General features: G+C 40.2%; 1 protein-coding gene and 1 long non-coding RNA gene across 3 annotated transcripts in view; one reads left to right on the top strand and one right to left on the bottom strand.

The window, feature by feature from the left end:
- The window catches only part of LOC308475980, a 1233414-nt gene that overhangs the window by 1029286 nt on the left and 190154 nt on the right, over positions 1 to 13974 (bottom strand). The window lies entirely within an intron of this gene.
- IPO5 (importin 5) overlaps positions 1 to 13974 on the top strand; it is a 42359-nt gene that overhangs the window by 361 nt on the left and 28024 nt on the right. The window contains exons 1-9 of one of the 2 annotated variants that reach the window (XM_081002974.1): positions 197 to 952; positions 3517 to 3597; positions 5264 to 5456; positions 6011 to 6113; positions 6497 to 6593; positions 8015 to 8119; positions 10132 to 10254; positions 10347 to 10467; positions 11587 to 11674. In XM_081002974.1, the coding sequence (XP_080859100.1) occupies positions 5273 to 5456; positions 6011 to 6113; positions 6497 to 6593; positions 8015 to 8119; positions 10132 to 10254; positions 10347 to 10467; positions 11587 to 11674 (821 nt within the window). In that variant the 5' untranslated portion in view covers positions 197 to 952; positions 3517 to 3597; positions 5264 to 5272. Of the gene's footprint in view, positions 1 to 196; positions 953 to 3516; positions 3598 to 5263; positions 5457 to 6010; positions 6114 to 6496; positions 6594 to 8014; positions 8120 to 10131; positions 10255 to 10346; positions 10468 to 11586; positions 11675 to 13974 lie in introns of those variants that run through there. The other variant, XM_081002973.1, reaches the window with a different exon arrangement.

Raw genomic sequence — 13974 nt, 5'->3', positions numbered from 1 at the left:
GCCGTGTGTGTGTGTGTGTCTCGGCGTGCGCGCGCGGGGCGGCCCTGGCGGGGCCCACGTGCTCCGGCCGGAATCTCCGCAGACGGGGCCGGCGGCCGTTAGAGCCGTTGGCCGGGGGGCGTTTCGGCCACCAACCGCCCTTTCCCCCCCCACACACACAAAGCCCCCCCCCCCGGGCGGCACCTCCGCCTCGCACCGGCTCTTACCTCTTTTCTCCTCTTTCAGCTTGGGAAATCCGGCCCCCGTGTTCCCTCTCTCTAAACGTGGGCCTTTCAGAGGATCCTCCCCATCCCCCCTACCCTGACCTTTTCCCCTTCCACGTCCCCTGATTTTTATTTCCTTTTTAATGCGAGATCCTACGTTTCTAGTGCTGGCCCCGATTTCTCAGTATTCTCCTCTTTTTCTTTCTCTCTCTCCCCCAAATTCTGTTTTCTATTTCCTTTTCCTCGTTCTCCACCTCAAACCTGACCCTGGTCGTGGAGATAAGCGCCCGAGGCTGGAGCCACCATAGCCTCCTCGACCAAGCCCTTAGATTAATAGGATGGAACTGTTGGGAAGGGACCACGAGGATCATCCATTCCGACCCCCTGCAATGCAGAAGTCTTTTCACACACCGAGGGGGGGAGGGTTCGAACCCACAACCCTGAGATGAAGAGTCTCATGCTTTCCTGGCTGAACTACGCCTCGGGACAAATGTAGAATGGAATATCACATGGAATAGAGCTGTAGCATTGTAGGGTTGGGAAGGGATTCCCAAGGGCCATCTAGTTCCATCCCCTGCAGTGCACAAATCTTGCCCACAGTCGTCCCTGGGTGGAAAGGGGTTGGGGGTCGCAGTTCCCTTTTCTATAGGAACGAGCTCAGGAGGTGCAACCCTCCCATTTGATTTACAGGGGAGGGTCAGATGAGGGATAGAGGGGTACTGTGGTTTGCTGTACCTGAGTAGTTTGTGGTAAGTTGGGCAACATTATATAGCAAACTTATTGGTAGACACAGTAGCTGCAAATACTGTTTATGCTGGCAGCAAAAATGACCTCAGCTGCAATGTTCTTGTGTTGATCTAAGTTTTTTCATTCATTTGTTTACATAGGCATGCGCCATTCTGGGCTGTGCTGGAGCACCTGGGGGAGATGGGTCTGTTCTGATTGCCATCTCTTTCCAAGACACTGGGCAGGGATGGGGCCACTCTTGAAGAAGAATGAGTCTTATGTCCACAGTTCAGCTAATTTGCTGTGTGGCAATCAGGGAGGGATTCTTAAAATAAGTGTCATGCGTGCTTTCCCTTCCCCCAATTTACTGTGGCCGGAGGGATGTAGATCTCTTGAAAACTTAGCAGAGCTTGCTGCGTGAACCGTGAGATAATGAACCTGTCTCTTAAGCTTTGTGTTTTCTAATCTGTGAAGTGGCTTCAGTGTTCAATAGGGTACTGAATGAAGCTTTCCCCCCTTTTCTGTTGTATGTGTCTTATTATTAGAGAAAACTCTGAACTACAGGATTTCTCTGTAATTAGTAAATCAGGATAGCGCTTTATTTCCACCCACAGGAGTGCTTTACATCCTTTATTGTAAAGCCTAGTGGGGAATCTCTGTTCCATTGAAATAAATACCGGCGTCTGGCTTAGCATTTTCTCATTGGATGGCTGTGCTGGGGCTTTTATCATTTACATCACTGGAGCGGTCAGTAGAGTTCAGCACATTCTTTCATTGGGAACAATAGGGTAAAAAAATCTGTTCTTAGTACCCTAATGTAAAACAGATCAGTCTGATTATTTTTCAACATTGTACATACCAACACAAGCAATTTAAATATTGTGAAGCCGCTTGGCATACATGTATGTTTTCTGAAACATAGATGAAAGAAGAGTCAAATGGTGTATTTGAGCAAAAATAAATTCTCTTGTGCTGCTCATAATGTGACCAGGTTGTAAGGACCATGTGAGAGGAAAACCTTTTGCCTTTGGACGTAGACAGTGGTGGTGTGTGGTCCCTGGAAGGTTACCCAGGATGAAATGCTGAAAAAAGTTAACCCAACCCCTGCTGGAAAGCCAACCAGTTGAGGAGAGCTCTTTAAGTGGAAGCCCACATGGGTTAGGGTCCTGAAAGTAGTCTGAATAGCAACAGCCAGTGTGTTAGGTAGGTGAAGCTGCTGGTAGACAGTGTATGGGAGCAGAAAAGGGAACTCCTGCTCTTCTTGGCACTGGGAGATGGGAGTAGGGTGCCACATTCATCACCAGGTATTTGCATATTGAAGGATGTGTCACTGTCTACTAGCACAAAAAGTGTAAGGAAAGGAAATCACTCTCAGCCCTCTGTCAGAGTGCAATGGCAGTTTTTCATGGCGAGTCACCTTACCAGCCACTGCTGAGTATGAATGAGAATGATGTCACTAAATTAGAAGAGAGGACTGAGATCACTAGTTTTTGGAGTAGGTTTGCATACGGAAATAGGCAGTCCTTAGTCTTGATTTCTTTTTACTTCTCCACTGTGCATACTTTGGAGAGTTAGCAGGATCTAGGCTGAAGAGTTCAATTTTTCTTTGAAAATGTCCACAATGCTACATTGAACCTTTTTTGTGTTTGTTTTCTGGAATCTATGCAAGAGGGATGTCTGTCAACTTGAAGCTCTTTCCATTTTGAATATTCAGTGTGAATACACACAACTTGCGCAGTCGCACTCTGGGGGGGGGTGTGCCTAAAGTCGAAACCATGCATAGTCAGAACAGCCCTGGAACCACCCCCGCATGACCATCGCTACCTTTTTGAAGCCAATGTGAGAAGTGGGCTTTGTCCGCCTTCCTTACTGGGCTCTGGGAGGGTCTTGCATGGGCTCTGGGAAGCTCCAGCGAGATCCAGAGCCCATCTGAGACCTTCCCTGAGGCCGGTAAACAAGCCTGAGAGCTTAAAAGCTCTTTCCACACCAAAAGAACTTTTAAGCTTTCCACTTTGTGTGCGTTTAATTTATGCTATGTCGGTTGACCTGCCATCAAGTTTGTAAAACTGCAATAATGCAAATTGAACGTCAGCTGTATACTTAAATACCTGAAGCAAAGAATATTGGGAATTGTTCATTCCAGCCAATTCCACAAAATCCCATTTCTCAGTCATTCCAATGTTAAAAACAGAAAGCACTGACTGTCTCACAGGGCAAATCAAAGTAAAAAGTAAAGAGCTAGATAAAATAATAAGCAGTACTTCATAGGCTAAAGTAACTAGCGCTATTTGGCAGAACAGAGTTAAGAACACAGCAAGCACTAATCTCTATAGATGTTGATAGATATGTTAGTCTTGCTTTCTAAAGGAAATGATAAAGTTAATTTTCAAGGTTTTAGTTTAGAATTATACCTTTGTTCAATAGAACTGGTGGATCAAACTTATTCAAATTGAAAGTTAATCTCAACATAGGTGCTTCTGTGATATGCTTTCCAGTAAATTTAAAAATTGAACTTATTAGAGCATATTTGAGGGTCAAACTAATGCCTCATGGTTTTTGTTTTTAATGATTCTCTTTTCTTTCGTAGGAAACATATGAGAACATACCAGGCCAATCTAAAATTACATTCCTTCTACAAGCTGTCAGAAATACTACGGTTGCTGAAGAGGTATTTTCTAAGAAGTATTCCCTACAAAACATTTATAATAGCATAATTGAAGCATTGTTTCATGTTGTGGTAAAATGAAGTAGCATTGTATTTAATGTTATCAGCTGTAATAGGCAACTGAAAATACATCGCTAGCAATGTCAGTAAGTTAAAGAAGAATTATTGGAAATTTGTCTCAGTAGCAAATACTACTGCAGTAATGATCATACAGTTCCTTCCTGTCTTTGCAAACCATTGGTTTTTTCAGTGGTTTGATAGACACATTGGCTTGGATCCTAAATTCCCTTCTGTACACGAGTTAAGGCATTCTCCCTTTCCCTTTGACTCCTGGTGGCATCTGAAATTCTGTTTTCTGAAAGCAGCCTATCTAATATGCACCTCTGGGCTCATAATGTCTTGGAATCTACTCCTTATTGCATTGCTCCTTAACATATTTGCTGCCCAAACCTATTATTGCTTGTGCATTAGGTTTTAATTTCACTTATTGACTTAACAACTGTTGTAGTAGAAGCATTTGCAATCAGTAAGTCATGGCAGCTGAAAATGCTATGTGTCTAAGATGCACGTGGGTTGCTATACTATGCAAAATTAAGACCAAATATATCAATATTGCAATAAATCACAGTGAGTATTCTGGCATGTACGCTGGTGGAACCATTGTATCTGACATACATCAAGAAATCTGTACAGTGCCAGTGTTGCCTGACACTGCCATAGATGTTCCCACACAACACAAATGGAAGTGGTTCAGTCTTTCACACATTCCATTTCTGTTGTCCTTAGCATACTTGTCCACTACAATGTGGCTGCTCATTTGGTAGGATTGCATGTTCGCTGTCTCCCTATTCCCTACAGAAGGGCTGTAGCTCATAGCTTTGCATGTAGAAGTTCCCATGTTCAATCCCCAACATCTCCAGGTTGGGCTGTGAATATCCTGCCTGAAACCCTGGAGGGGAGCTGCTAACTAGATGAAGCAGTGGTCTGACTTTATATAAGGCAAATTGCTGTGGTCCTTTGTCATCACAGTATTTCAAGTAGAACATGCCACCACTGTTGATTCAAATGCCTTGTACTAATTAACTGTCAATATCTGAGCTGAAATAACGGATAATTCATATTACTGTGGTTAGTGTATACCCATTGACCCCCTTCTGAGTAATTCATTCTGGATTTTTTCTGGTTTGGAGTTTGCAGTTATAACTTGCTTGAAAGAATGAATACTTAAGTAGTCAAAGTAACATTTGAATTAATATGTTTCAATAGTGTCTTTAATATATGCCTAATCTGTACACAATTCACTTTATTCGTTCGTGTTAACACAAAGTTAACTGTTTACCCATGATGTTTCCATATAAATGTTAATATATGGTAGAAAACATTTGATCTAATTTGCTGAAACTATTTACTAAATGCCTCTTAAGTTCAAAGTTCTTCTAACATAGAGTCAGTCACCTAGTTTAGTTCTTATACCGTGACATGAAATAGTTGAGTAAAAAATAGCTATGTGACTAAAGATGCCAAAAATAGGTGTGGCAGAGTCAGCACTTTGGCTGAACTTCTAGGTGTTTTGTTTATGCTTAGTAGGAAAACAACAGCAAAGAACAGAAGTGGGATATATTGTATTGAAATTAATTCTCCCTCATATAATGTATATCTGTCTTAACAGGCTAGACAAATGGCTGCTGTGCTTCTACGAAGACTTTTGTCAGCTTCTTTTGAGGAAGTTTATCCAACGTTACCCCCTGAAGTTCAAACTGCTATCAAAAGTGAATTGCTGTTGATTATTCAGCTGGAAACACAATCCAGTATGAGGAGAAAAATATGTGATATCGTAGCTGAGCTGGCCAGGAATCTAATAGGTATATTATATTATTATTTATTTGTATTTCTGTGATGCTGGCTGTGTCTGAAAACATTTAAAGCATTTAAAGGCAATGTAAACTTAAATGAAAAAATCAACCAGGCACTAATAATAATTTTAAAGGGTGAACAACTAGCAGCACAATCATCATAGGCTAGAAACATGACCATGTTTGACCAGACAGCATCATCCTTTCATAGACGTTTTCCTAAATAGAAATGTTGTCACTTTCTAGAAAAAAAATCAAGTGAAGGAAGTAGGCAAGTGGGTTATTCTAGAATGTGGGTGCAATTACACAGACAGCCTGTTTAGCATCTTCTCTAATCTTCCACTGTGCCTGAGCTTTCCCATCTCTCCTCCAAGTTCTGTGGGGCTTTAGAAAATACTCCTGGCAACCATATATAATGTCCTCACAGTTTACAGCCTATAAGGAAACGCTATGCAATTTTGGCAGTTTTTCCCTTTAAGAGAATAAAACAAATTATTACTTTTTGGTTAACTATTGTGGTTTCAAAAATTCCTGTCTTTATGTTCGTATTCTATCTCTTTTAGATGAGGATGGCAATAATCAATGGCCTGAAGGGCTGAAGTTTTTGTTTGACTCTGTCAGCTCTCAAAATGTGGGACTGCGTGAAGCTGCGCTGCACATCTTCTGGTATACTATTATTTGCAGACAAGTGCATGGTCATGCAAGATTGTCAGGTTGTTTAACATTTCTGTTAGGAACCACATCTTCAAACATGACTTTCTGACTGGGTTGCAAGGTTCCTAGAAGCAGTTGGATAATGGTGGGTGATCATCCACAGGGAAGTTATTGAGTGTATTCTGGTGCATGTTCCAATTCACTTGGGGGCAACAGTGAGACTTAACTGGCCTTACCATTGCTCTGTGTGAGCTGTGTATGAACTTTAGATCTTGCATCAGAGCTCTGACTTAACTCAGAAGAACTTTATGGCAGACAGTTTGATTTGCGGTGCTCTGCATAAAGTTTTTAAGGCCTCAGGGATGCTTAAATGCACATTTGTATTGTCCCTTTAGGAACTTTCCTGGTATTTTTGGAAATCAACAGCAGCATTATTTGGATGTCATCAAACGGATGTTGGTGCAATGTATGCAAGATCAGGAGAATCCCACGGTAATTCAAAACTCATTTCCTCTTTTGTCTGAAAAACTTGGTTAATCTTGGAATGTTTTCTACTCTAAAAAAGCAAACACCCGAAATGAAAACATGCCGCCTTTGTTGAACAGTTGATATCATTGCAGAAGGATAGACTACCTGTTTGGGATGGAACTTGGAAGCATTGTTTTACAGTAGTTTTTGTTCTCCTTGGGATTGTGGTTCTGGCATTTTCTTGTACTTGTCTTGGTTGTTGCCCTGTGGAGCCCTTCAGGGTCCATCTTGTGTCTCATGCTTACATGAAACCATTGGACGTGGACACCTGAGTTTTTGGGGAGTCACAATGTGCTGATGATGCCCAGCTGTGTCTCTCCTTTGCATCTAAATTCAAGCATTGTGTTCAAAGTCTGAATTAGTGTCCAATACTGGTAATGGGTGAGATGAGAGAGAACAAATGGAAGCTTAATTTCAGCAAAACACAAGTGTTCCTGATCAAATTAGTGAGATTTTGCCTGCTTTTGATAGAGATGCACTTATCTTTAAAAGTTGGATTTGTGACTTGGATATTTTTCCCAACTCAGCCCTGAACCTGAATGCTCAATGTTTTTGCAATGGCCAAGAATTATTTTGCACAGCTAGTATACCAACTTCAGCAAAGTATCAGATCTGGCCAAGGTGATACATGCTTAGGTTTCATCTTAATTATATCTTATAGTACTGCAACATTATTTTTATGTGGCTGCCTTTGGAGAGCATTAGGAAACTGGTTCAGAATGCTGTAGCCAGACTGACTTGGGACACTTATAAGGAGCATTCCTTATACAGAGTACTGGTTGTGACCTACAAACCCTTACACAGCTAGAGACCAAACTACCTTAATCACCATATTTTCCTATATGAGATGTTTCTGAGAGACCCTTCTTTTTATCCTGCCAACATCTGAAGCCTGTTTGGCAAGAACTAAAGAGAGAACCTTTCTAACTAGCTAATCTTAGTCTCTGAGGGACCTGTTCAGCCCCTTTGCCTTACACCACAGGCAAGTACATTTTTATTCAGGCAGGCCTTTGACCTAATAAGCTGGTGTATTATAACCACTAAATAAGTTGCATTTGTCCAACATAATTGGACTTAACTGCATCATCTCAACCTGATATAAGAAGAAGGAAGCTCAGGATGAGCATATCCTTTCTTCTGAGGATGTTTTCTAGTTTACTGCTTTAGGAGGACACAGTGTCTTGCTTTTTGAGCATAAAGTTTTAGTACTGATACAACGTATTGGATCTCTGTACACATACCTGTGGCATGAACAAATAAATATCTGGTGAGGAGGGAGTGGGTGTGAGTGCAAAAGTTATGAGTACCTTTGACGTACAAGTATGAATTTAAAAGTTTGAGGAACACTGTATGTTACTGATGTTGCTATTTTATATTCCTTCTAGATCAGGACACTGTCAGCTAGGGCTGCGGCTGCATTTGTTCTTGCTAATGAGCAAAATCTTCCTCTTCTAAAACATTTTGCAGACTTACTTCCAGGAATCCTGCAGGTAAAAACTCATCCATCAAGTTGACCGAAGTATGTTACCTCCTATAGGCTCTGGCTTGTATTTTAAGAGTGTTGCTGTTTCCATGTCAATAATACATGAATTCTAGTGTGAGCATCAAGTACACTAGGTGTCAGTAGCAAAAGTTTAAATACAAGGCATAGCCTAATAAATAATACACTGTAAATGCCTAAAATACAGATTACGTGCTTCCTGAATTTGAGCTTTACCGGAATGTGTGCAAGGGCAGCTACTTTATCCAAACACTATAAGCGTTAATTTTTGTAACAGGGAAGTTGGGATTCTGTGGGATAGGAGAACAGAAGAATTAAGTTCCTCATGTGACTCTGTGATCCTCTGTTGCCCTATCAGCATTTTTTTCTTAAGCTTCAAATCTGAAAATTTGAATGTTGAAATCAATCTCTATACAGTCGTACCTTGGTTGTCAAACTTAATCCGTTCCGGGAGCCAATTCGACTCCCAAAACGGTTCGAAAACCAAGGCACAATTTCCGATTGGCTGCAGGAGCTTCCTGCACTCAAGCAGAAGCCACGTTGCACGTTTGGCTTCCAAAAAGTGTTCACAAACCGGAACACTCACTTCTGGGTCTGCGGCGTTCAGGAGCCAAAATGTCTGGGTACCAAGGCATTTGACAACCAAGGTACGACTGTACTTGGACCTTTGTTTTTATTGAGAGAGTCCTAACTGAAAGACTTGGTGTAACATATATTGCCTTTTTGCTTCACAAAATATATGGTCCCATGCTAAAGAGATATTTTGATAAGAATTTTAACAAGGGGGAAATAAAATAAAATAAAATAAAATATATCTACAGTGTATCTTCTTGTTTATTGCTAACCTCACAATATGTAATGTAACCCTTAACAATTCCAGTCAAACATAATAATGTATAGCAATGACAGCCAACACGGTGCCCTATAGATATTTTTTTTAATTGCAACAGCCATTCACCCCAATCAGTCCACAATATCTGGAAGACCCCACATTGCCTATTCATGGCAAAATATAGTGTCTGCAAATATAAAAGATAAGTTACCAGTGTGGAATGGAAGATTTTGAAATATATGATTGGCATTCTTTTGACTCCTGTTAAAACCCTTGTTATTCTTCCAAGCTTTTATTGGGTACTGATGGGTGATATTTTGTACCTGCTTTGGCCAAGTCAGGGAATGTTTTCCTATATGTCAGTCAGCTTTTATGGCATTGTAACATGCAAGATGGAAACAATAATCTGAGGTCCTGAAGCAATATGACCTAGTGCTAAGTCGAAAATGAAGTAGATAACCCTGGCCTAGGTTTTAAAAAAGAAAATAGACTATAGAATAGATCTGCAGTACTATCCTATGCATCTCTACTCAGAAGTAAGTCCAATTCATTGGGGTTCCATCCAGATAAGTGAGTAAAGGATGTTAGTCTTAATAGTTACAGCAGATGTAAAAACAATATACATTACGTTTCACACAAAAAATCCCAGTCATTGCAAGCAAAAAACAGGAAGTGCATATCTTTTTATTAAGGTGCTATGATTTCTTTAGCCCCAAGGGACACCTGAAAATGGAGACAAATTAGTATTGCTATTATTACACCAATTTGTAGACTACTTCACAGCATAGATCCATTGAAGTGGTGTACTCAATAAAAACATTATTCACAAGAGGCAGGAGGTGAGAGAGCTAAGGAGCACCCTGTAGGCTTTTAGTCTCCTAATCATAGTTAAGGGATCAGGCGGTATTGCATCTTCACTAGGCAGGAGATTGAGAGGGAGAAGAGCAATGTGAGCAAATAAAACATGCCTTAGTAGGTGAGATTATTTGAAATAACTTGGTGAGACAGATACTTTTTCAACCTTTTGAGCTCTCCAGTATGTCCTCTAGTCTTTGGTTCCGTGTTTTGGTTGCAGTGTCTTGAAGCACTGAATGGTGTCTTCCTAACACAGTGCTTGGATTTGAATGTGAATTACAGGTGAAAAAGATATTAACCGAATTCTCTTTTAGGCGGTAAATGACTCCTGTTACCAAAATGATGATTCAGTACTGAAGTCCCTTGTAGAGATTGCAGATACAGTTCCAAAGTATCTACGGCCACACTTAGAACCTACATTGCAACTAAGTTTGAAGGTAAGTTGATTGTCCCATCCCAATTCATGTTTTGGTTGATTAGATAGGTGGCCTGATTTTTAGTACTATACTTCAATATCTTTCTTTTTCAGTTGTGTGCAGATACTAATCTCAGCAACATGCAACGTCAACTGGCTCTTGAAGTAATAGTTACATTATCTGAGACCGCAGCTGCTATGCTTAGAAGGCATATCAATATTGTTGCACAAGCTAGTAAGTAAATTTATTGTCTTTTATTATATTTTTTCTCAGTTAGAATTAAAACAGTTAATGTGGCATAGGTTTGTAGATTAGGTAAAAGACACATACCCTGGTCTTACACAGTAGGCACAGAACTGTTTTTTAGAAGCCAAAATCCTACTGATCTACTCTAGTCCACTCCCCAAACAACCAGAAGTACGGTGTTTTGCCTTTTTTATAAGACTCTGTCAAGTATGCAGCCCTGACTGTTGAATCTAAAATGGGGCCAGCATGAAGCAAAAATAAAACACTCATTAACTTTATTAATATGGGCACCACATGCCTATTAAGAAGGTATTCTCAGTGCTGCCTGTGAGCTGATTTTTTGTGACCCAAGAGCGGCTTAATAGATTGTTCTTGATTTTGTTTTTATTATGTGTTTTGTATTTTTGTACAGTATTGTGGTTTTATGTTGTGAATTTCCCTGAGATCTGCTGGTATAGGGTGGTATACAAATTTAAATACCGTATTTTTTGCTCTATAAGACTCACTTTTTCCCTCCTAAAAAGTAAGGGGAAATGTGTGTACGTCTTATGGAGCGAATGCAGGCTGCGCAGCTATCCCAGAAGCCAGAACAGCAAGCGGGATCGCTGCTTTCGCTGCGCAGCGATCCCTCTTGTTGTTCTGGCTTCTGAGATTCAGATTTATTTATTTCCTTATTTCCCTCCTCCAAAAACTAGGTGCGTCTTATGGTCTGGTGCGTCTTATAGAACGAAAAATACGGTAATAATACTAATAATATTAATAATATATTAAGCTAGTTTATATTGAGTCAGTTCAACTGTCCATCTAGCCCACTTCCTACCTTGCAACCATTTTTAGGTAGAAATGCCAGGGATTTGGCTTGGTGCCTTCTGCATGCAAAGCATGTGCTATAATAATCCTTCCCTGTGGGGCAATTGCACAGATATAATTCGGAACTGGTGCCCCACAATCCAAAATTACTCTGTTGGTATGTGTTGTGGCAGAGTGAAATATGGACAAGTGCCACATTGCTTCATGAATTCTACTGGGATGTGAGGTGGCTGTTCACGAGCAGTCAGATCTCTGTTAGACCTTTTTCTGTAGATTGAGCAATGTTAATTTCCTTAGTTCCTCAGATGTTAACAATGATGGTTGACCTAGAAGAAGATGAAGACTGGGCAAATTCTGATGAGTTAGAAGACGATGACTTTGACAGGTAAACGAGTTGTTTTTAAAAAAGAAAAAAAAATCATATGCTTTGCCATTCTCAAGGGCTCCTTTTCATTGCAAGCTTTTCTTTGGTACCTACTGTGATGTTAACATATGAGAGTGCTGGAGGTGAAATAGTTAAACAGGTTACCCAATCAGAACCCAGGGGGTGGAGTCAGAGGGAGTATAAAACCAGCTCTGAGCGGGGCGAATGAGGAGTTCGTTGGGAGGTTGGTTGGAGTGGGAGTGAATTGGGATAGAGTCTGGGGGTAGGTTGAGTTAGTGTAGCGAAATAAGCTGAGTCAGGAACAGTTAGGAGCTAGGAAGACAAGTAAATATCTGAGAGGTTGTTTAGTGAGTAAGAGCGGGTAGTGGAAGTTATAGGTCTGGATAGGCACCCTATGATTGTAATTGACCGATACTGTTTATGAAACCACACGCTTGTTAAACTGCAATAAATAAACAGAAGTTTATGTTTCAGTTTAAACCTGACTGGACTCAGTATTGTACCAGGAAGGGCCTGAGTGGCGGCAGCGAGAAATAAAGTGGTGGCACAGGGATCAATAGACGGTGAAACGTCCAGGGACCCTGTGTGATCGCCACACCTACTGCTGGCTTGCATACCATTACCTGTGTATGCAACATCCCCACGTTGAGCTGCCAGGTTTTAAATGTCGCCTTCATGCAAAGGTGTTCAAATGGGAGCTAATGTGATACATAATTAGCCCTTAGGTTGATGCAGGTAAGAAAATAATGGTGCTTAACTTTTCTCACCTTAAAAACCCCAGATTTTTGCAAAAGAGAATCCTTTCTTACAAAACACACTTTGCTGAGAACAAGTACTGAGATCCTACCTGTCTGTAGAGAAGATCTCATATCCTGTAGGGGCCGTAGTGGAAGTGGGAACAAAAGCCCCAGTTGTACATGCTGTTCTTAAATCCAAGGCAATGTTGATTACATCTTTTAACAGTAATCTGTCTCTCTTACTAGATGCTTCTATAAAAATCATTTGTTATGTGATTTCTAGAGGCAAGCATGGTCCTTCTCAATCATTCCTTTTATTGAAACCAGAGTTTTCAGAAGCATAGAATTTAGTTGTAAAGGGATAATCTCAGAATACAATAAGGTAGATCGGTGTGTTGATGCATATCAGTAATTTGTTTCATGTTTCCGATTTGTACATCAGCTTTTTATTTAAGTGATTTATTCACATTTATTGATATAGCCATTAAAGTATAGTTTACAACGTGCCAGGAGCCCTCTGCTATATTTAGAACATCTCTTTTGCTTTCTTGGCAACTACTTAGTAAATTATGTGTATGCCAGAAACAAAAAATAAATGGCATATTTACTCAAGCAGTTTGTTCACGTGCTGGAGTGTACTCAAGCTTACTTAAAGACTGTAACTAATTTTATGTTGATATTTCAACCATTTAGAATTTGTATAGGAGCAGGAAACTGAATAAAAGATACTTCCTAGGACTGGTTACTTTATGATTATAGCAGTATTTGCAAACAGTAAGACATGGACTGTGTTTGATCTCCTATTAAAGGGCTCAACATTTGTTTAAGTGTCATGTGTAACAAAGAAAAGAAAGATTTTTTGAAGGACAGAAAAATAATGCACTAACAATATACTGTCAGTATTCAAAGGCCATTAGTATTTCCCTCTAAAATGAAACATAACTCAATATGAACCCTCCAGATGTTCAAATAGCTATCTGCATGAAATTGGCATTGATTAAACATACATTCAAATGCAGCAAGGGCCTTGTAAGTTCTCAGACCGTTGCACAATGGGCAGTAAGCATTTATCCTTCCAGGATCAAGGTGTATGTCTCTTGACAACCATAAGTGCTCACAATATCCATTTCTTGTCCTGCTATTAACGTGCATACTATAGGAATATAGTTTAAAAATACAGCACCTGCAATAAAAAACAGTAAAAAAAACCACCTGCAGATTGATTTTGCCAGTACAAAATTTATAAGAAATTCAGCTTTAGACTAAAAAGAATATATCACTGAGGTCTTTCAGCATTGCACCTCCAGCATCTAACTGTATTAGACAGTGCCTTCCTCTACAAATGTGGAATCTAATATACCTGAAACAACATTTTTGCTGCATCCACCTCTGTTATAAATCTAAAGAAACTTTCTGTATAGATTCTGAAGCAGTTTCCATTGTTTCGGTTTTGTTTATCTATTTATATTTTATATCCCAATTTTCCTCCAAGGAGGTCAAAATGGCACATATCCTCTCCCCCTCCCCATATTATCCCAGCAACAACCCTGTGGTGTAGGTTAG

This window comes from Podarcis pityusensis (assembly GCF_964106645.2).
Source record: "Podarcis pityusensis genome assembly, chromosome: 4".
NCBI classification, from domain to species: Eukaryota; Metazoa; Chordata; class Lepidosauria; order Squamata; family Lacertidae; genus Podarcis; species Podarcis pityusensis.
This window is presented reverse-complemented; position numbering and strand designations above follow the sequence as displayed.